At 39.8% G+C, this 25,480-nt stretch overlaps 1 protein-coding gene across 2 annotated transcripts in view; it reads left to right on the forward strand.

Moving 5' to 3' along the window:
* The window catches only part of TMEM132C (transmembrane protein 132C), a gene marked incomplete at both ends in the record, with an annotated part of 209,049 nt that overhangs the window by 162,496 nt on the left and 21,073 nt on the right, over nucleotides 1–25,480 (forward strand). For both annotated transcript variants that reach the window (XM_080628701.1, XM_080628702.1), the window contains one exon: nucleotides 19,284–19,427. In XM_080628701.1, the coding sequence (XP_080484827.1) occupies nucleotides 19,284–19,427 (144 nt within the window). The remainder of the gene's footprint in view (nucleotides 1–19,283; nucleotides 19,428–25,480) is intronic.

Genomic DNA, 25,480 nt, shown 5'->3' on the forward strand with positions numbered 1-25,480 from the left:
CACTTCAGCTGTGAAGGATTTGAAAGAAATGTAAAGGGAAATGAAAGAACATTGGTGACTTTGTTCCCAAGGTGCTGGAAGGGGAATTGAACTCAGCAGTCTTGATTGTTAGATTATGCTCTATCCTATGCAAGTGTACTTATGGAAGTACTAGTTTATATCTGAACTAGTGCTTTCTCATTAGCTTTAGCTAACAATCAGGTATCTTAACTGATAAATATAAGTCCAGGCACTGCCCAAGCTTATTCCAGGAAACAAACATTTATTTACCCTAAACAGTAACCGGTTTCCACCTTCGCATGCTGTCACTTAAGAGTGACGGGCTGAACCACATCTGCCAGAGCAGAGCAGGTATGTCTGCAGACAGCCAGCTTGAGCTTGAGGTGGGTTAGCTGTGACTTACACTGAAGAGCAGGAGCAGTTTCTGATAGTTGGCAGCTTCTAATGATGATTTTGATCTGTAAAGCTTCTCTATTTCTGGGGATTACCTCATTCTTCACAATCAGGTGAAATACCTAGCAGAATCAGGAATTGTTTAGGCTGGACTCTTAATGAGGCTCTGAGGTGCTCCAGCTTGGACAGTGAACCTGTCTAGACAACAGGAATATGCTTTACTCTAATGGAAGATAATGAGTGAGCATGAGGGGAAAAATAATCACCAGGACTTTTATAAGCCTCAGTGTTATAACGAGCTACCTCAAGCATCAAAAAACCTAGCAACTTTTCACCTTCAGTTTGCTATAGATGCATGTTTGCATTACCCTGCTTTCGGTTTACATTCCGATATTCAGCCAGACTCTCATCACTGTGGACGTTTGTCATGGAATACATTAGGACTCTCTAATTCAAACTCAGTAGTTCTGCTTGAGGGAGATAAAACACTAAAAGCTAGGACAGGATTCAGTACAGTCTTGGAGAGAAAGCTAGCACTATGCTTCTGGCTCTTTCTGTTTGTGTAGCAGCTGCTAAAAGGACATGGGGAGCAGCGGTGGCGATGGGATTTGAACTGTTCATTATCCCAGCACCAAAAGGGTACAAAGAGCGTACCAGAGCTTGGACTACTAACAGAATCTACTTTGCTAAGCTAGAGAGGCTGTGTTCAGAGGTCTTTCTGCAGTGCCCAAGCTGTCCAGATTGATGCACATATGCTAAATGAATTAACAGACCAAAACTTCTACACTGTGGCAGCGCCCCATTGCTGTGGTGTGTGCTTCAGACCATAGTTAAACTGCAGGGCCTGGCAATGGGAATCGGCACAGACTGTCAGCCTATCAAGATTGGTTTTCCCCTCAGAAACAAATCATGGCTGATATTTAAAGCACCAGCACCATAGCACGAGCATTAGCGAGACAGCAGATTGGTGAGAGAGGGAACTTCAGCAGCAAATGGAAACAGAAGTACAGCTGACATCAGTCAGGTCCCAGTCATCTGGTTTGTCCTCTGTATTTTTTTCTCTAGCAAAGCTGATAGTCTTCCTGCAAGATTTGTTACCTCACAGAACATTAATCTAGGCTGTAATGATGTAATTTATGGCTGTAATTTGCTTTTGGAAATTCTCTATTATTAAAAAATAGCAACAGCACAGTTTTACTAATTACAGTAATTGAGTATTGAATGGTGACTGCAACTGCCAGGATTAGTGACTGTGTTGTACTCTGCTCTCCAGGGCCCTATAGGACCAGAGCTGTGAATGTTTCGAAGGTGGTAAAATCAGTATTTTGATTAAACTAAATAAGTGTAAAAAAGTAATTGAAATTCACTGGAGAGTTTGAGAAAATGATAGAGGGAAACATTAGCCTTTAAATTCCGTATTGGAAAATCACATCAGTGTGTAACTATACCACATAATGTGCTTACGTGTAGTATGGTTCTGCAGCATAGCCTGTTTATCTACACCTTCTACCCCAAACTACTTCTGACAGGTCAAGCCTTCAGGTTCCTTATTGAGTTTTGCTCTCAATATGCCATTGCAGGGAGAGCTACTTGATATCTTCTTTTTCATTAATGTGGATTTTTTTTACCTTGGCATAACACTTTTATTTTCATTTGCACAAACCAGATTTTACCAGGGTTTAGCTGGGGAAAGAGCATGTGGACAAAATCACCTTGTGTGATTTAAAGGTGAATTCCTTTCCTTTTATGTCCTGAAACAAAGCACAACTGAATGAAATCCAAAAGGCTTGCTATAACCTCCTTGTGATCTTGAGTTCTCATTTTGGAGAGCTAACAGAAGGTAGAAGGCCTCCTGCTGCATATATTATGTCAGTAGAAGAAACTAAAGCGATCAGTCTAAGACCTGGATGTACTTTGGAATCATCTTGTATAGGGTACTACACATCTGTCTGCCAATACCAAGAAGTTTTTATATGGCTTGAAGCTTCAATTGAGCCAGCAGAGAAGACTATGTTTTAGATCCTGGATCTGGGACAAAATGTCAATTGCAGGCATTGAAAAGCAGTGACTAACAGTGGAGCTGCCAGCTGGCACGAGGTATCCTGCGGCATATGTTTTAAGAATGCCTGGAAGCTTCAGGAGTGAGCTTTGTGTGGTAATAAATAAGTCATTCGAGACTCAGTAATTCCTCCTCACCAATCTTACCTCATTCAAAATATGGACTGCTCATTAAGCACTGGGAGATTCCGATAGGCAAAAAATAGGAATTGTCTGATGGACCGGGAGCCACATGTCTGGAGTTAGTTTCTGCCTCTTTTGAATCTTTGGCAATACTTGGGCCCACAGCAGTTCACTCATCTTTACAATGGACACGGTAGTTAATATTTCATAAGTTATTTGGCTTACGGATCATTCTGTGCTGCTGATTATAAAGGACAATTCCCTGCTTAAACATGAATGCCAGCCTCCTCTACTCAATACTAGCAATGTTGTTCTAGTCCAGAAGGGTAAAAGTGTAAGTGAAGCAAGGTTTGTGGCTAAAGGTGATGTCTTTTATTAGGCCATCCAATACAGTTAGAAAAGCAGCCATGCTTTTAAGCACACAGATCTTTTTTCAAGCCTCTTTCAATTTAGTAAGGTGCTATGAGGTGCTCAGGTAAAGATAATGTCACTGTGGTTGCTCCAGGTTATACTAACAAATAAAATACTGCTTTAAACAAATGGATTTGATCCCTTTGTCCTTCATATCACTGACTTATACAATGATCATAACAACCTATTCAAGGATGTTTCTTAAGCCATGACCCTCTAGCCAGCATGATCTTGCAAAGTAAACCCTGAAGGTAAAACATATTTTTCCTTGAATAAGGAGGACGTGATTTAATCTGTGATTTTATATACCTTATATATTTACTTTGCCTTCATCTGGATATATGCTGAGTTTAGTTCCTGTGTATTATAAAGCCCACCAGTCTGTTAGACATGTGTCTGATCAATAATTTCATTTTCCTGTGTCATTCTCTCATCTTTTTAACTGTAGTAAGTTTCTGATGTCTGCTCAGCATCTGCTCTCATTAATGTAATAATTTCGTTCCTGCCCTCTATGTGCTTTGCTTATGCAGACCTGCTATGAAGTCAGTGAAATCAATAAACTGTTTGAAAAGGAAGAACATTCTAGAAGGATAGGAAATAATGATGACTGTTTTCTGCATTTTTATTACTACTTCTCCATAGCCGACTGTAGAAGTCTTTGTTGTGTCTTTCTTACACATTTTCCTTATCAAAAATTAAAACTGTACTGCCAAAAGAAAAGAGCAAGAAGAAATTTTCTTTTCCTGATTTAAAAGTAGACTAAATTAAATCAAAATAACATAGCAGAAGCTGCCTGCTTCACTTCCACTATTGTTTAAATAGTTCTGATATCCACAAACTTGAGCCGAGTGCTCATGTGCACTCCGCAGCCAAAAGCTGAGGACCTTACAGAACTTGTAGAAGATGAATAATGCCTATTAGAAGGAGAAAGTAACTCATTAATAATCCATGGCATATTATCTACACAAATAAAACAAGTTCACAACCCTCCACAGCGGCCATAAAAATCATGCATGTATCATGCACAGTACCCCAGTTACTTGAAAAAAAGAAAGTGTCCTTGGGACTTAATCCTTAAAGTCCATAAAGCATTTAAAATTGCTTCCCCAATAGACTATATAGGTGCATAGACTGCATGCCACCCCACACGGTGAGCAGTACTGTGCCAGTCCCTTGAAACAATCAGGCTAGGTAAGATTTGACCTCGATTTTCCAAGGTTTATTCATCATCAATGTAGGCTTGGAGCACTATATAAAACTCAGCTCATATTTGGTAGAATCTGGGGACTCCACCTGAAATTCCAGGAGTTGGCACCATGTTTTCCTTGACTCTAAAAGAGTTTCTACTTCAGCTGTAAACAAATGGAGTAAACACAGTTGCCCTTCTGTAAATGGGGAGCTGAAGCACAAAGAAGGCAGATTGGAAACAAGTTAATTCAAGGAGGAGGAAGAAAGAGGTGATCCAGGTGTCTAATTAGGCATACAGGTGTTTAATTCCATTAAAGATGCTATAAAGTCTGAGTCATCCATCCAGGACTGCCAGGTATGACACAGGACCTACAGGAGACCTGTACCCTTACAGAAGAGCATCTGGAGGCCAGGCTTGATACCTCAGAGCATGTAAATAGCACTCTGTTCTTAGGCACTTCAGTCTTTTCCCAGAGCTGCAACTTGTGAATTGTATCTGTTGAGAAGCACATCCCCAAAAATACACCTGTGTGGATCTCTTTAGCATATCGTTTAATTTATCGAACTATACTTCCTTGACATCAGTAGCTTTACCTGCTACTGATGAACAGTGCAGCATTACAAACTGAAACAAATAAAAAGTGTACATAAGTATTTGTACACATCAGACCCTCACTGTAAGGCTTCTTTAAGCTTTTCTTGACTCCCATCATTCAGAAACCACATTAAGATTTCCATCTCTGCTATCCAACATGCCTTTGTGCTACTGTTGTACACTACGTCTTTACAGGCTCTGCCAGTGCCAGTGATGATGCTGGTTTCATATTGACCACAGTGAACATCTGCAACATGCCAGGGGGTAAATAACAACAAAAGTATCAGTGTGATCCAGGGGGAAAACCCTTGGTATCTGTCATATCTTATTAGTATAACAGCCACTTAAATCAATCTGTTTTTTCTGAAGGTAGAAATGAGTTACATATAAAATTACAAGTACTGCCCCTGTCTGCATATAATCAAGTATGTGGCTTCTATTAACATGGAATGTCTGTCTCCTAATCTCATTTCCACTATCATTGTGGGTGTATTTGTGTGCATATAGATTGCTCACATATATACATGTAGGGTGTAATTGTGTGTGCACCCGTGCGTACGTCCTAATATGCTTGTATATTTTTGATCTGCAACTGTCTATTGATTACAGCTATTACAGCAATATTATTATAGATACATAGCCAACTATATAACAGGGCCACAGGTTTAATTGAAATGAACATGGGAAGAATTTCAAATTGCTAATGAAAATTGCCTTTTTACTACCAGCTATATTCCCACTGTCGTCACAGACAGGAGACATCACCAGAGCTCGGCTGGTTCTGCCTAATGGTGGAGCAAACCCAATTTAACTGACAGTCCATTTCCAGATAACTTCCTTGGACTCATGAAAAAGGAAAGTAAATGACTGACAGATCTTGAGCCCAGAAAATGCCCTTGAATTGACAAATTTCACATATTAGTCCTTTTGCTATAAAAGAGAACTGTAAGCCATGAAATTATGTCAGCAAGAAAATATTATACAGCTCCATCCATGGCTGCTTAAGCATCCATGAACTATTCCATTACAAGATCACCAGGTGGCTATTGCCTTTCTCTTCCATTCAGGCTTTACCAGTATTCCCACTCCCAGCTGTGATAAACTTAATAGGACCATTCAGCAATGGAGAAAACATGAGAGGTGTTCATCATAGCTGAAGGCTTTCTCGGTCAATGATTCCTTAGATGTTTGAGTAAATGAAAAGCTATTTTTGTGATTACAAAGGATAGAATGTGTTGCAGTTTCTGAGGCCATTTTATTGACACAGCTTTTGGTATCTGTAGCAAATATTTATCCTTTCCTGGGAATGTAGTAAATGGCTATAGTCACTGAACTAATAGTCTTAATATGTTACTCTTGATTTTTCAAGTGGCTACTCTTCTAAGAGTGCTTGTTAGATAAAAATATATTTGTATGACTGCGTATTGTAGATGTTGTCATATGTCTACTACAGATGAAATATGTATAATTTATGCACTGCATAAATGTATGGAAACAGAAGTTTTCAAGAGAACTTAGGACAGTTTATTTCTTGTCTTCATCAGGTGTAAATGTATTCATAAGTATCCATAAGTATACTTACATCCATAAGTAGTAATGCTCTGAAGCAACAGTGGCGATGGTTCTGAAGTATGTCTGTCTCAGAATAAGGGCTTTTAACCTGTCACTTTACAGTTTTTCATCTATTTGCATTTTATATGCTCAAAATAACTGATAGTGATGCTGGAGTTGGAATATCTCAGGTAATCACTCACCTTTCAACCCATAACTACAATTTTTGCTCTCTAGATAATGTATTTCCTATGTAAGTGCTTTCATTTCTAAGTCAATTTAGCAAAATAGTGGAAGTAAGGGATGAAATTTCACCAAGAGGAGCAGGTAGTTTCCTGTGTTACACATCCGCATATTTTAAAAATATCGGGTTTTTTGTTTCATTTTTGTCTAAGTATAGAGAAATAAAATGCAGGCTTCTGCTTCCCATCTTCTCCAGTCGCCTTTATGTCCTTATTCTGCATTCTAAGTGGTTATAGAAAGATGAAATGCGGGCTTCTGCTTCCCATCTCCTGCAGTGGTCTTTAAAACTTTTTCTATGTTTTAAGTGGTTCCAGAATTGTTCCCTTTGAAGTCATTTTCAGTTACAAACTCTTGCTCCACACAGCAGGAAATACCATCTTTCTTTGAAAATGCATATTGGCCACTGGATCCTGACAGATCTGCTCTAATAAACAGGAAATAAAGACAGCTTTAACATAATACTTGAGCTGTTCCTAGCTGAATTTATTGTCACAGCTTCTGCAAAACAGAGAGGCCCCCAGCCAGAGGCTCCGTCACTGTTGATACACATTGATCATGACAGACACTTAAAGAGGACAGACTGCACATTTACCACTTTTAAGATAGTACCTGAAGACACAAGCATGAAAACATTCAGTTGATTTTATTTCATGTCCTTATTAATTTGCAGTTTCCATCACCTATGGGGTTAGATTCTATAGTAAGATTTCTTGTTGGAGTAAGTTAGGGTGGTAGGGATGGTTTGAAGTCATTTCTTGAGGACTTGACTCATTGAAAGCAGTGTGAATGCAGGTGTAATACATCATCATGCGTGAGCTAAGCATGTTACTCTGCTTGGTTCAAGCAGGGTAACAGTTCTTGTGACAGGTGGAAGAAGGAATTTCAGACACTCTATTTCACTCTATTTCCTGTCTTCAGTCTTGGGGGAATCTGCCTGACAACTCTTTCCTTGCAGAAGGCTTGCTGGTTGTTGCTGCTGTAGATAATGTCTCTACAGCATACTTGGTAACTGGTTTAGTTCCTCGCAATTTAGGTAGCTGGATCTGCTAAGCTCCTTCATGGATGCTCTCTGTGGGAAAAGGACCATACATTTCTCATTCCACATTGCTCTTTATGCTAGGTAAAGACAGGTTTTAAAATAAGACAAAACAAAGGGTTTATATGTAAAATAACTAAAACAGCCATAAGAGATCAAATCAAGACCCATTTGGCCAAAATGGTATTTGAAGGTCCATATTTTATAAATAAAGGTAATTTGATTTTATATATATATATAACATTGGGACTATATATTTCCCCAATTCTTTTTTGAATATAGAATAGAAAGAAAACTAGAACACTTCAGTATTTTTTGAGTATTTTATTCAGCAAAAAACCAAACCCAACCTGCATCAGATGGTGGGGGAATGGTTTTTCTCATTCCTAGATCTGTTCAGAAAACAAGAAGAATCAGTTACTCACCAAGATGTGCTGAGAATCAGTTGATCTGGTTGCTCTTTTTTACTATTTGGGATAGAAACAGTCTCTTTTTACAGTCACTGCTCAGCATATTGACATCCAGCTATCATGTGGAGCTGGAATGGGGTCACTATTATGGAATTAATAAATACAAGTAGCATTAATATTCAGACAGTGGAACTTTACTGGTAGAAGTATTAATGGAAACGCTTGGATCCTGATTCCGTAAGGGAGAGGAAGTAAGATTTCTTGGTTAGTCTCAGTGCCTGTGGCAAACTATTACAGCTCTGACATGAAGTTCTGATTTGGTATTATGAACTGCATGTGATAAACTTAGTATGACAAATACAATAAAGGAAATATTCAGTTCAGAAACTAATTTATTTACAAGAAATATGAATTTGATTTTCAGTTGGTCAGAAGCAGAAGTGACAGGACCTTCTTCTGGACCTACCTGCTAATAAGGTTTCTTTATTCCATCTAGTTTCAAACCCATAGGAAATTAAGAGACAGAGACTGGTTATCCCTCTTCAGCAGGTCACAGAAGGCTACCTTGTCTGCTAGTATAATTGCGGTTTCCATAAGCTCTGAAGAAAGGGCATTCATTAGCCTGCAGCTTGAAGCAAAGTGTCTCTCACTGTCCTTTTTGGAGGGTTAATCCTTATTATAAATAGGGTATGACTATAGCTCATTTTTCTGCTAGCCAGAATACTCTTTATGGGCTTTGCAAATGGGAACTTTATGCTGCTAAGATTTTACTTTTTTATTCAAAATCACAAGCAATGAGAAGTGATATCCTGTTGCCATAATTATCTGGGTAGAGTCCAGACCTCTGTACCTGACCTTAAGTCAGTGTGGCCTTTGTACCTATACACAGATCTGAGTAATGGCTTTCTAACATTTTTCTATCATTTTGCATCACTGACTGTAAACAGAGCAAAGCAATTAAGGGCATGGTTAATTCTGTTCAGCTTCTCTTTTTTAAAGAGAGATGCTCACTTTTGAGTGATGATGGAATTACATTTAACAATACAGCCTTCATCTGTTAAATCAGAGTAATCATTGGCTGTGTTCCCTTTTGCACGTTTGAATGCTAACAGGGTAGATTCACTGCAAGGAAAGTGTGGTTTAGTCACCCAAGAATCCAAAGATATTTTTCTGCGTCCCTATCCATTAATATATTCTACGTTCCCCTTTTCTATCTGCAGAGCATAATTTATCAGGACTCAAAAATTCCACTAGCAGGGTATTTGAAAACTGCACAAACAAGGAAGCAAATGGAACAGTTTGTTGCTAATGTAGGGGGCCAGTGAGTAAGATTTATCTCAATATGGAGACTAAACAGAGACAAGATCATTGATTAAAAAGACATTGCATTTGCAGAACACCAAGTTCCCATTTTGAAGACACTCAGATCTTTGTCATAAATTACATGGTTCAGAAAAACTACAGGGAAGTTGTGCTGGGTCCAGGACATTTCTATGCCAGCTGAGTGCCGTTTGCTTTCTCTCCTTCTGGTCCCAGGAATCTGCTACTGTTTTACCTGTGTAGTGGTGATGGTCAAAGCCACTCTTGTGGGAGGTGAGAAATATGAGTCTGAATCCCTTCCTTATGTCCTTGTTTCCACATTTCCTCCATTTACCTTCTTTAAGACTCCTTGAGACCCACAGACATCATGCTGATCGAGGTCTTCAAACAAATGTTGTGCATGCTAAGGACAGAACAATGCCAGCGTCCACCTTTGGGTCTTCCCATGTGTGATGTTTCATCTGTTTGACTTCTGCATTATTTGCTCTTCAGGGCAGGTATTGTCCTTAATTTTTGTGCCATGTACATTGCTGGCCATTTAACAAAGATTTAATAAAGAGAAGATACCTTGCAGTGTTGTCATGTGTCAAAAAGAATTATCATCCAAAAGAAACTTTGAGATCCTTTGTTCTGCTGTCCTCATCAGAAACAAGACTGCAGAAATGGCAACTTTTATTGAATAAGTCTGTCTCTTACATATATAGATTTTGAATGGCCTAATTTTTCACCACTCTTGGTTTGTTCATTAGTTTACATTTTCCCTGGCAGTATGAACCTGAGAGTCATGGAGTAACCTGGATTCCATTTAGATCCATATTTGAATACTGAGGGATGTATTAAGTAAGCAGGTTGTTCCCCTTTGGTTTTACTGCTTAACGGCATTACACAATTTCTTTTGCAGTGTGATAGTAGTCATGAAGTAAAAGTTGCAATGTTATAAACTGGTGAAGGAAGCAGAGCAGGATTTACATGTGATGGGCCAGTAGAAGTGGAATCGTAGAATAATTAGGGTTGAAAAGGACCTTAAGTGAAAGAAAGAGCAAATCAAATTCCCACCAACAGAATTTGCCCTTCCCCACTGCCTGCTATGGAGTGACTGCCTCAGGGAGGTCCTCAATCATGCAGACTCTTTGGTCTGTAGAAGCAATCCTGTTCTTCTGAAATGTGTGCTAAGAATTTGAAAACGGAATGTCAGCTTCTTTCCCTTCTTATATGTACTGTCCATGAACATGGAGTTCCAGAAAATCCAGTTGGCAGAAAGCACAATGTATAATTCACTTTCAATCCTAGGATTATGTAGATAAACAGTCTGCTGCCTAACAATGTTATTTTGTTAATCAGCTGTAATCTTAGTAGTATTAATAAATCTACAACCATTGTGTTATTAGACCCACCGATCAGCATAACAGTTGTCTGCAGTGCAGTACAGCCCTGTGCATCGCTCTAACTAGGATGCCCTGGAAACTTGTGATGCATAACTTTGTGTTCATCAGTAGACTATTTACGGTGTTTGCAGCTGGCGCATGTGGAGTTTACTTTCTATCTCACTCATCTCCATCTTTTTCTCTTGTAACTGTGTTGCCAAGGTGTCACTGTTCATCAAGGATGATGAGTTGAACAGTAGTTGGAAGCATAGTACAGCTCCTGGAGCTCTCCTGCATAGGCATTGTCTCCACTGATTCAAGTGCTGTCAGCAGCATGCAAGGACTTGCTACTTCTGTCCTTTTTCCCTAAGACAAATATTGGTTTGATTTTAAGGCAGGCAGTGCCCAACTGCCTTTTTTCCACAAACTTTTTCAAGAAACTTATAAATTAAAACGTATTTGGCATAACAGTGTCACTCCTTCAGGTCTACAAGTATAGGTTTGTTACTCATGGGGTGGTATGTTTGCGCGAGGGAGAAATCACAATGCTAAGCTATGATTAACATCATTCTATGAGATTATACTAGGAGAATTTTCAGCCTGGAAACAGGACCATTCTCATGACCTCAGGCTCCCATGGATTTCTCTTGATAACACCATCTAATCGGATTTACAGTTTAATTAAACAGCTGTCACTTTGCTTCCTCATTCTGCTGCAATTTAATGTTGAATTAGTTCCTAAATTAGTCATGGCTGAATGCTTGCCTTCTTACAACTGAGAGGTTGGATGAACATAAGGTTTACTCTTCAGCTAAATTCTAGCAACTAAGGCTCGTATCCTATATTCTTGCTCTTTGCAGAGCTCCCACTGACATCGGTGGAAGTTCCCTGATTGTAACAGGGAAGGAGTAAAATGTGAGATTCCTGCAGAGTCAACTGTAGTATTCCCTAACTTCAAATGACCAGATGTGAGCACATGCTTCTCCTCAACTCTGTATCAAATACATTAGCTTTATGGATGTTATTTTCCCTTTCAAAAGAAAGTACTGATTTTTATGAAAATCACTTCTGCTGAGTTTTGGGTGAAGTAGCGCAATGAGTGCTGCTGTGGAAGAACATGTTTAGGTCAATAATACTGCTAGTGGACTTTATCCAAATTAACTCTGGTGGAGCTCTGATTCCTGTAGAGTGGTGTTACTTGCATCAAGTTCTGTTATAGTTGTCTCACTGAACTCAGGTCTCAGTGTGATATAATGTAGTGTCTGACTCCCTGCCTGACTCCAATCTCACCATTTTCATTTTTAAATGCCAATTAACTCTCTTCCTGATCTACTTAAATGTAATAGCAAGATTTGTAATGGTGGTCACTTGCTGCAGACGTACACAGGGGAGTTCCAAACCACTAGACTGATAAAACTATGAACAGTGGAAGTTGCTCCTGCAATGAACATTGTGTACCAGATCTGCTGTATACATATGCCAGCAGAGAGGCTTTTCTTTATCTGTGTAGGTACCAGGTTGTGACTTCATGGCTTCATTTCTGAAGCATGCTGAAGGTTTGTGTAGACAGGTATAATTCTGTGTCCTTGATGCAGAGCCTGATGGTTCAGGACCATTGCAAAAGGCTGGTGTTTTGAGCAAATAAATGTAGTGCTGATTTGAGCTAGTAACAAGATATTGTCTGGGCTGGGAAAGAGATGTTTTGTTAGTGTGTAATGAAAATGCTATGTTGGGTAAAGACATTTACTCAGTTCTGTTTGCGAGATCTAGTTTGATGATAAAACTTACCAATAACCTTTTAAAGTAATTTCTCACACAATTCAATGGTTTGTTTTTGAATATCTTCTTTGATTAAAGCCTTATGTCTAACTTCTAAGTCTTCCTCTAACCATTAGAAGAACGAGGAAAAAGGTTCTTTAGTGCCACTGTTTGCTAGTTAAATATGTTTAAATAGTAATGATTTCCTTCATATGCTTTATTCATTGAAGGGATGCCCTGATAACAGGAAAGAACCAGTCTAATCAGGAGTAGGTAGTCCTTCACACAAAAAACCCAACTCTCTGCAGTATCAGAGTCAGATGTTGTTGGAATTTGGTCATTGTGCTGCAGAGACAGTTTGAGCCTTCTGCAGAAGTTCAGAGCTCAAATCTCCCTTTTATGTCAATAAGAATTGTATGTATAGTTCTTCATTTTGACTTTGAAATGGCAGCCCTTGCTTTTTTACAGTTTGTGATATGCTTACAGAAACTTCTTTCCAACTTGGATACTGGTGCTTATCACTCATCCTTTTTCTGGTTTGGGGTTTTTTTTTTATAATTTACACTACTTTACCCATTTTTTAATCTATTGGAAGCAAGTCCAAGCATTGCTATCAGATGCTTTCAGTCTTTTCTCACACAAAATAGATTTGATTTTAAAACTCGAGTAGCTGCTTCCACAGAAAGTAGATTAGTTCTTGGGGGATTTTAAAAATTAAAGAACATGGAAATGGCCGAGATAGTATGATTTTGAAAAGCACTTGCATTTTAAATGAGTTAGAATCATAGAATAGTTAGGGTTGGAAAGGACCTTAAGATCATCCAGTTCCAACCCCCCTGCCATGGGCAGGGACACCTCACACTAAACCATGCCACCCAAGGCCTCATCCAACCTGGCCTTGAACACCGCCAAGGATGGAGCATTCACAACCTCCCTGGGCAACCCATTCCAGTGCCTCACCACCCTCACAGTAAAGAATTTCTTCCTTAGATCCAATCTAAACTTCCCCTGTTTAAGTTTGAACCCGTTACCCCTTGTCCTGTCACTACAGTCCCTGATGCAGAGTTCCTCCCCAGCATCCTTGTAGGCCCCCTTCAGATACTTGAAGGCTGCTATGAGGTCTCCACGCAGCCTTCTCTTCTCCAGGCTGAACAGCCCCAACTTTCTCAGCCTCTCTTCATACGGGAGGTGCTCCAGTCCCCTGATCATCCTCGTGGCCCTCCTCTGGACTTGTTCCAACAGTTCCATGTCCTTCTTATGTTGAGGACACCAGAACTGCACACAATGCTTCAAGTGAGGTCTCACGAGAGCAGAGTAGAGGGGCAGGATCACCTCCTTCGACCTGCTGGTCACGCTCCTCTTGATGCAGCCCAGGATGCGGTTGGCTTTCTGGGCTGCGAGCGCACACTGAAGCCGGCTCATGTTCATTTTCTCATCGACCAACACCCCCAAGTCCTTCTCTGCAGGGCTGCTCTGAATCTCTTCTTTGCCCAACCTGTAGCTGTGCCTGGGATTGCTCCGACCCAGGTGTAGGACCTTGCACTTGGCATGGTTAAACTTCATCAGGTTGGCGTCAGCCCACCTCACAAGTGTGTCAAGGTCCCTCTGGATGGCATCCCTTCCCTCCAGGGTAGCAACCGAACCACACAGCTTGGTGTCATCAGCAAACTTGCTGAGGGCGCACTCAATCCCACTGTCCATGTCACTGACAAAGATGTTGAACAAGACCGGTCACAACACTGATCCCTGAGGGACACCACTCGTTACCGGTCTCCAGCCAGACATCGAGCCATTGACCACAACTCTTTGTGTGCGGCCATCCAGCCAGTTCTTTATCCACCGAGTGGTCCACCCATCAAATTGATGTCTCTCCAATTTAGAGACAAAGATGTCGTCTGGGACAGTGTCAAACGCTTTGCACACGTCCAGGTAGATGACGCCAACTGCTCTGCCCCTGTACATGAGTTCCGTAGCCCCATCATAGAAGGCCACCAAATTGGTCAGGCAGGATTTCCCCTTAGTGAAGCCATGCTGGCTGTCACCAACCACCTCCTTGTTTTTCATGTGCCTTAGCATGCCTTCCAGGAGAATCTGCTCCAAGAGTTTGCCAGGCACAGAGGTGAGACTGACTGGTCTGTAATTCCCCAGGTCATCCATTTTCCCCTTCTTGAAAATGGGGGTTATATTTCCCTTTTTCCAGTCGTCGGGAACTTCACCTGAGTTCTTAGTCTCTCCAAAGGTTTCTTAGTAGTCTTGTTTGTATACTCCCAAATTAGCTTGCAAACAGAATACTATGTTGTGTTTAAAAATAGAACATAAATATCACCACCTATATCAGCTGTTGTGTTTCCTGTTCTGATGTGAGAACAACTGTTTTCTTAATGTTGCTTGACATATCCTTAATGATTCAACTACTATTTCTGCTTATCAGTGGATAATCAAGGGTATTCCAGGAGGTGCAGAATGCAAGGGAAATGGGTTCGGTGCTGAATCAGAGCCCTCTTTGTCTGCGGTGAACGTTCAGAGAGCTCAGCATTGCCGAGCAGACAGACAGAGTTCTATTTAAGCTTCTTTTATTTTTGACTTTCAGCTCAGCTTTTGAGGAGTCTTGGACCATGGATCCTTTCATACATTATTTGGAGTTTTGTGCCTAACAGCTTGTGTATGGGTGTAGACAATGGGTCAGTTCTCTGTTACATTAAAGCTTTTGGCTTTATTGCAGCAATATAAAGGAAACACAGAGGAGGCAGAAGTTGTGCCATAAGGCTATTTCGTATACAGGGATATAGGGGACACATTTTTCTATTTTAGTTCTAATCAAAAAGACAATAGAATCAGGACGTGGTTCTTTGGCTTTTTTTTTTTAACTATCACGGTTGAATTGCATGGGGCACTTAGAGACTGAGTAAGGGAAGTGGCAGATTTGAAGGTTGCTTTTAACATAGTGTGCGATATATTAATTGCTTATACTTCAGTATTTCTTAATCTCTCTAGTACTAATGAGTTATGAGCACTTTCAGTGGACATGAAATACGAAGCTTTCCATCTCTGCTCAAAGCTGTAGCTGGGTGGCTACTGGTGGCTTCCCAGTGCTGAGGATCTCTAATAACTGTGATGGTGCTAGCTATGAGGCCATAGGATAACATCCACAATGTTTCCATCTCCTTTGTGTACATCACAAATTTGAAATTCCTGAAGTTCATATTGGGCTACAGAGAAGGGATGTAAAATTTCAGTAGCCCTTAATCATGACAGACGAAGCCTTTTACAGTTTTGAGGGTGATGCATCTCTGAAGTAATTAGTCGAAATAAATTCATTCAAATGCACGCTATTTCCTTTAATGAAACCATTAGCAAGGGGCAGAGGATTGAGGTTCCTAATTGCTGATAATGTGCCAGTAGCCAAACTTTCTGTCTTCTCTCCAGAAGGGTCTTGGGAAATTTGAAAAGGTTTCTTAACCTTTTTAATAATGGCTTTATATCAAAGCCACTTAGAATTCAGATACAGCAATAATGACCTACTGGAAAGAGAGAAACAGAAGTGAGAGATTATTACTTAACAATTGGTACATCAGCTCTGCTCTAGGTAGTGCAGAAAACAGGAATACCAGTGACATTTGCCTGCCAGGCTTTTCCAGTTTGAAGATACAGATAATTTTGTCCAGTGAAAAAGGATCATTTTATCTGGGATGGGAGAAGCAGGATAGGGTTGTTTCAAATACAAGATACATAGATTATCATGTTATCACTCAGTTTTGGAAATAATTAACACTTATATGAAGGGATGGAGGGAACCACAACAGGTCATCTGCTCCCTTTCCTCTTTTTCCTGACTCAAAGAATCTGTGTTATTTCTGAACTGTGTCTATAACTAATTCTCCAAAGTTATTAGGCTGGTCTGTGCATTTTCTTCTGCCACAGACAGCCTATTTTGTCAAGTCTCTACCATTTTTATAATAAAGATTGCCTTAATGTCAAACAAATCTTCCTTGTAGTTTAAGCCCATTACCTCAGGCCCTGTACAAGAACATGGAAAGTAATTGATTCTTCCTCATTTTTTGAAGACTTTTATGTATATGGAGACAGTAATCATCTTCCCCCATAATGTTTTCTAAGCTAAACAATCCCAATTCTTTCAGTCATTCCTCATGGATCTTACTTTCTAGTCTTTGATTTATTCTCCTTGTTCTTTTTTAATTGTTTTCACTTGAAATTCACTTGATTTTCTTGGCAGTAGAGTGCTGAGAATCAGACATAGTCTTTTAACTGCAGCCTTGCTAGTGCTGAGTAGGAGCACCTCACATCTTACAGGTGATGCTCCTCTTTATACAATTTGTCACAGGAGGATTCTTTGATTGATTTGGTTTTGGTTTTTAATCACAGCAGCATGCAATTGCTCACTTATGTTCACTTTGTGATCTACTACAGGTCCCAAATGCTTATCTGAGAGCAGCTTTTCCTGTTGAATCTTTTCTGTCCTATATTTATCAGATCAGCTGTTCCTACAGAAACGAAGCAATCTGCATTTATCATTATTGGATCCCATTTTTTTAAACCCTATCTCCAGTACCAGATTTTAATCCTCTGGTGTTCTTGTGGTGTTGTGGTGCAGGCTAAGAGCTTAGCTGCAGCCTTGGCTGGTGGAGCAGCAAACACGATTTAGATGATGCTGCTGGCAGACTCGCCATCACCCAGGGTGATGCCAGAGCACACTGAGCAGCTGGTCTCATCCTGGTGATACGCAGGGCTGGGAAATCCAGAGCACAGGATCTTCATGCATGCCAGAGTGCCTTGTGGTCTTCTCTGCTGGGCTTCCCACTTGTCTTCTCTTCTGTATTGCTTAATATTTCACTTCATGTTGAGGCCACTGATTTCTCAGCACTGCAGACATGAGCAAAGCTGAGCTGGAGGGAGTTCTAGTGACTCCGAGGCAGCTTGTTGAAAGCTAAATCTGGATGATGAATTTATTCAGTTGCTTACGGCACAGAAGTTTCACCTCATTGCATAATCAGGTCTCTGTTTTTATCCTCTTGGCAGTGGTACAGGGCTTGTTTCTTTTTTTGTTTCGTGTGTGTATGGTTTGCTAATTTGCCTTGAACTTAATAAATTAGCATTAATGCAGATATAGGTAAATCTCCACGCCACAAGGTAGGTTTTATATCAGAAACTTGTTTCTGTTTATAGGATTTCTCTTCCTCTGCACCTGTCCCTTTAAATTAGATTTCTCTATCAGTAATACATATCTGTTGCTAAGGAAAAACTGAATCTGAATAGAATCATTTCAAAGCACAGCTAGGATAGCCTGAAAAGCTGCCCTGTCACTTCCACAAACTTCCTTGCTGCTCCTTTGCCCGAGTCCTTAGTTCGTAGTGTTTAACACCCAGAGTCACAAAATATAAGGCTTAAAGGGATTGAGGCAGAAGATTAATTTAAAAGGACATACAGCACTTGCAGTAGCCAAATACACAACAGAAAGTATCTTTAAACCTCCTTTTGGTGAACTTATGTGGGTTATTCAATGACTATTGCTTTGGAAGTCTGCAGAGAGAAGAGTAGTTGGATTTGTGACTGAGTTCATTTCACAGATATTGAGACCTGGTTCTTTGCATCTGTTTCTGGGCTTATCAAAATGCCAATACATGGAAATAAATACTGGTGGAACAAGCTCCAAAAGCCATGCATTTCACTACAGCACCCTTGCTCAGAAATGCCATGTACCTGGCAGGATTTGTGTTGGGGATGACTGGTGGTGGTCTCCACCTTTGAAAGTCAGGAGTTCCCAAGAATGGCCTTAGGCTTTCCAATTAGTCTGGCTCTGATTTACTATGTTGGGTAGCTTTGTTTTCATGTATGCCATAGGATTTATTTAGAGTTCTTACTTCTCTAACAGGTTTGGAGGTTTTTTTAGGTTTGGTGGGATTTGTTATGAGGTCTGGAGGAGAACCTGAGAAAGACCAAGTTTCCAGATGGAAAGAAAATCTGACCAAGATTTCGAACTCACTAAGCTCTAATTGAAAACAGTATCAACAATATCCATGACCCATTTTGTTGCTGTTGGCATCAGTGGCTGCAGTCCTCTTGGCGTGGGTGCTGAGGATTTTGCTGAATATTTTATACACTTTATAGAATTGGAAGTTGGAGTAAACAGCTAAGTTCTTCCTGCATTGGAATCTTGGGAATACAGCTATGCTGAAACAGTTCAGGAGTTAGAAGAGTTAGCTTAGTTGATGGTGCGTTGAATGGCTTTTATATGGCACGGCCCAAGTTTAAACTTCAAATTTCCTTGTTATTTTCCCTGCAGTTAATAGCATCACTAACTCCTTCTGGACTCCTTACACTGCTTCATTGGCCATATCAAAGGAAATTAAACAATCTTGAAACAGTTCCAGATATGGAGTTCATAGAGAGGCTCCATTTTTACAGTGGGCTTAGATTCAAAGAGCAGTATTACTTTCGAGGCTTTTGTATCCTGTCCCAAACATTGCCAATCAAATCCAGTTTTGTAAATACTCTGAACTCATGTTTTGGAAGGTAAATATTGGGAAAAGTCCTACATACTTAAAATGTAGGAGCTACCTGTGTTGTGTGCTTGCCTGGTCTGGGTTTAGTTGCAGTCACTTTGCTCACTATTTAACAGTGTGCAATGCAGCTGTGTTTATGCAGCAGATAAAATAGATTGGGATTACTACCTATTTGAAGATGAGACTAAATCATGAGCTACTAAGAAATAATGTATCTTTCTTGAGTGTAAGTCCAGTTGAAGAGCTGACACTTGCCTTTTGGAAATCTCTTTGGCCGTCTCTGATGAGCGCTGTGCTTTGTTTTGTGTACAGGACACGGAAATCCTGAACACCGCGATTCTCACAGGGAAAACAGTGGCAGTGCCTGTCAAAGTGGTCTCCATTGAGGAGAACAGTGCTGTGACAGACATCTCTGAATCAGTTGAGTGCAAATCCTCTGATGAAGACGTCATTAAAGTAAGTTCATGCCATGTATTGGCTTCTGAAATTTCCTGTCTTTTTATACACAGAAGGATAATAGCCTGGGAACAACCACTAATTCAGTGCCTGCAAATTAATTATACTACTGTTTCAAAAGGAGAGGGGTTTCTATGAAGAGAGTTAGTACAGCCACCACACTGAGTTTCAGTAGAATTTCAGTGTTTATTTTTTGTCTCCTAATTCTAAATTTTGGTAATGTCACCTCAAGTCTTCTGTGCACAGAGTTAAGTCATTGCAAAAACAGCTGTCATTAGTTCTGCCTCTCCAGATGTTTCCTATCACGTTTCCAGCTGTGATTATCACCTCCACAGCTACAGCAGTGGAATGGATTGGATGAGTGTTCCCCAGCAACTGCAATGCAAAGTCATCCTGGTTGACTTCACGTTCTGCTGAGAGCTGTTTCGAATTAACAACTTGATTCTGCACAGAAGTGGCTAGAAAGCATTCACGTGGCCGGTCCATCAATTCAGCACCAGCAGCTTAATGTTGCATAGTAACAAACACCAGTGGGGTAGTATTGTCTTAAGGCAACACAGCTCCCTTTCTGCTATGACTGTGTAGTCAAAGCCCTGAAGGAAATTCACAGTTGTGCAGGGAATCAGTACAAAGACAATGCTCTGCATGAATCCCGTTGCACTTTTCACACAGGACTTCCATGGTACGTGGTCTTTGAGCAAGGATGATTTTACCCTTGGTCTATAAGCTCTTTTGTATAGGAATTTTATTATATTACATTTTTTTACAGCATATAGAGCAGTGGGCTTTGTGATGATATTCTTTAGGTGTCTTTAATATGCTGTCAGCTCTCTTGATGTCTAGTATACAAATACTATTGCAGCAGTGTTATGTATTACAGTCAGTTTGGTTTGTAGGTTCATGGAAAGCAATAAAACTGGTCAGTTTGCAGGATCTAACAGTTTGCCGTGCTATTGTAGAATTTATGTAGAAGCATTTTTTATACCAGTAACCAAGTAGGTGGGAAAAACAGTCATACTTTGAACTAATGAAGCCGTTATAGAAGAATTTTACAGAAAGCTTTCTGCTTTCAGTGGATCCTTCAGAGCCAAACAAATCTCTCCAGTTTGCTGGAGCTTGAAGTGCTCCCGTATATTAGCTGCTTTACAGAGCTTTTAATATCAAAGAATTCCTGTTAACCTTTCTCCTAAGGTAGCCACGTAACTACAAATCAAAGCAGAAGCTGAAATTTAGGTTAGGGATCATCCCGATTGTAACATTATTGGAAACCACCTTTCCGAGGAAGAAAAAATTCAAGATAGCATTTACAAGTTAAAAAAATAAATTCAGAACAGAACTACTGTGCTCATCCCGATTAGCCATCATGCTGAAACAGCTTACAGAAGTTCACCAAATAATTCCAGCCCCATGGGGATTTATTCTTTCCAGCAGTGAAAATGACCAGCGTTAAGTTCTTCCATTCAGGGGAAAAAAAATATATCTGGTGGGCATTTGTTATACATTACCAGATGATGCATGGAAAATGACAGCACAGTGATTTCCCCAATAAAAATCCCTCTACAGAAATGGCTCCTGGGTTTTATAGCTCTGGAGCATATTGATCAAGGAGAAGTGAAATTCCCAAACCTTACAAAGAAAGAGAGTGTTCTTGCAGTAATTGCGGTACAGCCTGGACTATTCCAGTTCTCCAACAATTTGTTTGGAAAGAATGTTTTCTTGAAGCACTGTGTCCTTTGATTAGCACTTGGGACCCTGCTGTGCTCCTCTCTTTTCTTCTACAGAAATAATTTATCTCCGCTAAAAAGGTTTCTTAAAATGGAGCCTTTTTGCACTAGTGGAACACTTTTAAGTGGCTTCTAGAAGCCTCCCTGTCTAGCCACTCTGAAGTGGAAGTGAAACAAATAACTGGAGGCTGACACACAGTGTTTATTGGAATCAGACAGAGAAATTTTTCAGGTGCAATTTCTTTCTCTTCAGAAATGTTTTGAAATTGCTCAGATAAATAGAGAAACTATCTTCTGTGTATTTAGAAGTGTATGCAGAATCTCTAGAGGAGTGCATCTGTGACATGACTGCTAACTGCAGTAAAACATACAGCTACTTAAAAAATAGAGTTCAATGAAATGCTTTGAACAAAAAGGTTGTATCGTCTCATCATGAAGGAAAAAGGGCTTTTTCTTCATCTAGAATGTTCCCATTTCCAGGAGATTTCTTTACATGGGGAAATGAAGTTTGGGGTTCAAGTCAAATTGAGATGTTCATAGTGGTTTTGATTTTATAAAGCACTCAGAAAGCCTCAGATGGAACACAAAGGCCTTTCATCCTTAATTCATTTTGAAATTCCTTATCAAGCTTTTATGTTAAATTCTTTTAATATATGCCATCTTCCTTTGTAAAACTGTTTTAGAGACCTTGTTGGAAATAACCTTTCTGGGTTTTGATTGGTTTGTTGGGGTTTTTTTAAGTCCAGTCATCATAGATTATATCTGTTGGGAACAGATCATGCTGTGTTAAACTAAGAATGTTCATATGTGTTTCCAGTTCATGTTCCCGAGCATAGCTGTCACAGCAGAACCAAAACATGTTTACAGGTATGAAAACCTGTACAATAATTTAAACCACAAACTAAGAAAATAAAGGAGTTATTGATGAGAGCTATTTAATATTTAGACTCATTATCACCTAAAGGTTCACACAGATATCTTTGTCAGATTTCAGTTGTGTGGAACTCCTGATAACTTTGAGTTCAGGCAAACATACTAGAATTAGGCTAGAAGTTGAAGATGATTGGTGCCTATTAGCACTTGGCTTGTCATATTTGGTCGAGTAAATAAGTGTCTATTTGTATAGCTCCTGTAAAGACCCTAAAGGTAGTGTTTCTGCCTAGCAGTTTGAATGGCCATTAGGTAAAAGCTTATTTATATGAATTTTTAAAGTGCCTTGTTTGGCTGCAATTACGTTGTTCTCAGTAACAGAGCCCAGTGGAAATCTAAACCTAAGAAATATCTGCAAATAACATGTAATGGTTTCCCCAGTGATAAGCATGGTCTCGAGGCAGCTCAGTGCATAGTTTGTGCCCTGTCTTAATCTGCTGACTACCACTCCTTTTACTTTTTTATCGTCTCATAGTTTCAGTGCTTTGTTTCCAAATTTACAGTTGATTTCATGAACTTTAAAAGTCTTTGAATGCTCTAGACCTTCACACAGTGGTCCAACCTCTTAAGAATGGACACATAATTTATTATGGCACTAAAAATGAAACAACAGCCAAATTTGACTTTGCTAAGCTGGAATTTACCAGTCAGATCCATATATCTGTATCCGTTAATAGTAATTGCAGTTGCGTGCGTAGGCTCCTTTTCATCTCCTGGAAGTTCAAGCAGAATGTGACTGCTTTTGCTGGTGCTTTTCTGCAGTTTGTTCAAGAACAAATATAGCTGCAGGTTCCTGGGTTATGCGGCTTGTAGGACAAATGAGGTTTCATGCTCTGAATAAGAGGACAGTTTTAGGAGGCTTGCAATACCTTGTGAAGTTACCAGTTTGAAAAGTCTTGCTCATGAACTTGAGAATGACAATCAGGAATCTTCAATGCTATGTGTATTTCAGAAGCTACTGTAAACATTTTGGGTTTGTATTTCATCATTCTTATACTAGCTTTTATCCCATTGCTACATGAGAGGATGCTGTATACATGGTACTGTGCTCTTTTTTGTATTGCTGTTATTTATGATTGGCAAATTAAAAGCTGGATACTTAGTCTCAGTGTATTAGCCTTGACCCATACTCTAAAGGCCTCATTTACTAGCTTCTTTTCACTTTAAAATGCATTAACAGCTTTGAGATGTATTCAGATCAAAATATGGATTCAGATAACAGTAGTCTGCACATGCAGCTGCTGTGGTTGTCACTGGAAGCAGAACTACAGATCTTACCTTTCAGATGTCCCTCAGTAGTTGTTAATGAACAGTGGGATCCTGGTTTCATTAGGACTGATGAGTAAAGGATGACATTAACCGTAGGTAAAGGCCACTGCAAGAACGATAGGAATTTCTGTGAGGAGCTAAGATCCAGGACAGAGTGTCACAGCTGGCCCTGGCTTATCACAGGAACTTGAAACAAAATCCCAGATCAAAGCAACAGTGAACTGTTGGGGGCTGAAAATCCTCCTAGGGGGTTTTATGGTTGAACTCCAGCTTAATAGCTAGAAAAGACTGGAACTACTGCTGGAATCAACACTTCCAAAGCAATAGTGATGGAGCTTACAGATACCTGTCAAGGTTGCAGATATTGTTTAAAGAGCCAATCCAGTAATTATTTACACACATGAGTAACTTTACTGTGAATGCGGCTGACATCAGGGAGCAAGCTCACATGGTGAAATAGTCTTTTAGGATTTGCAAATTTTCAGAGATTTTGCTATTTGTGGTGGAAACAGTTTATGAAATGAAATTAATTTTTGGTAAATAGACACATGCTCATGTTGAAATGTCTGCAGTCCATTTGTGAATCTGTTCAGATGAAAGGTCAGTCTGGATGCTGTGTAACACGTGATGCAGGAATGTTGCAGTTTGCCAGTAAGGGAGCTAACATGTGGACATATTCGTAAGAGTTTAATAAATAGTTAAATACTAATAGGAGTAATTTCTTTTTGAAACTGCATTTCTAGAACTATATGACAATACCCTGTTTCCTAAGGAAAAGTAATAAGCACTTCATTATTTAGATGCTACTTTGCTGTTGTCTTAATATACCCAATCTTGCACAAATAGCTATGCTTCAACCTTTTTGGTTGTTTATTTAACCACAAAGAAATTTCACTGCTCTTCCTTGCTTTCCAATACTTGCAAAACTTAAAATGTGTCTTAAAATTGGGTTTAGAAGCACTGTTTTCTCTTTGATAGGCAGCATGCATAGGTATTTTTATTAACAGTTGAGTTATGCATTTTTCTGCTGGTAGGTTGAATACAGCTCCAAGCAGAGTTGCTGAGCTACAAGCAGTTATTAAAGAATCGAACTCTTGAGCCTCAGTCCTGCAGTCATTAAAGTGCTGCTCTCATTAAAAGCCATCAGGAAAGCTCACCCTGAATTTTTAATGGTATGGGGAGATTCCCTCAGGCTCCTTGATGTTTCATTACAGATATTCCAGAAAAAAGCCTTATCAAAAATAAGATCTATGAATGCCCTTTTATCATATTGTTTAGGCACCAAATAGAAAGATGATGACTCAAATCAGTGGCTATATACTTGGGCAACATGATTACTTGCTCTCTGGGTATAGGGCTGGATGCCAGACTTTGTAATTCAAAACCAGGTTTGCACCACTAAGGGAAACCATCCTGCCTGTTATTTGTATTGGCCCTGCCTGGAAAAGCAAAGAGAGCAGAGGTCCCCATACTTTGTAAATATATTGACCGAGTGGGGATCAGCTTCTCCCTGCAGCTGATGGACTGATGGGTGATAATACTCTGCTGCAGGACCAGTTTCTGCTACCTGATCTACTTACTGGAAGGGCTTAGCTGGTCCCCGGATCGTTTTGAACTTTCCAAACATGCAACCAAGAGAGAATAAAACAGGTGCCCAGGGGATGGTGAGATGGGGACAGGTGATGAGAGAAATACTGGCGTGATGGAAAGGTGTAAAGTGTTATGTTAAAGAAAGTGCTAGCACCAAAATGCATTGGTCTGTCAAAACCTGTATGAAGTTGTATAGGAATCAGGGTGTGCCTGTCCTTACCTGGTGTACTGGAGTGCTAAAGAATATGGAAATGCTTGAGATTGCTAAGGAAGGGCCTAAATATCTGGTGTGTTGCTCTCCACAAGGCTAGTTCAAGATCTGGTAATTTTCTTCTCAAAACTAAGGTGTTACATGAGTATTGCAGAACTGATCTCATAGAGAATCAATGCTTCTGGTTCTATCTAAGCTTGGAAGTAATTGTACTTGCTTCAGCAAAAAATTATAAGAGATATGGCCAAATATGAAAATAAGGACTCTCATAAGTGTCTGTCAGGAAAACTAGGTCTGCTTAAAACAAAGCTTCTCATGGCATCTAAGGT

Source organism: Psittacula echo, assembly GCF_963264785.1.
Source record: "Psittacula echo genome assembly, chromosome: 13".
In the NCBI taxonomy this organism is placed as follows: domain Eukaryota; kingdom Metazoa; phylum Chordata; class Aves; order Psittaciformes; family Psittacidae; genus Psittacula; species Psittacula echo.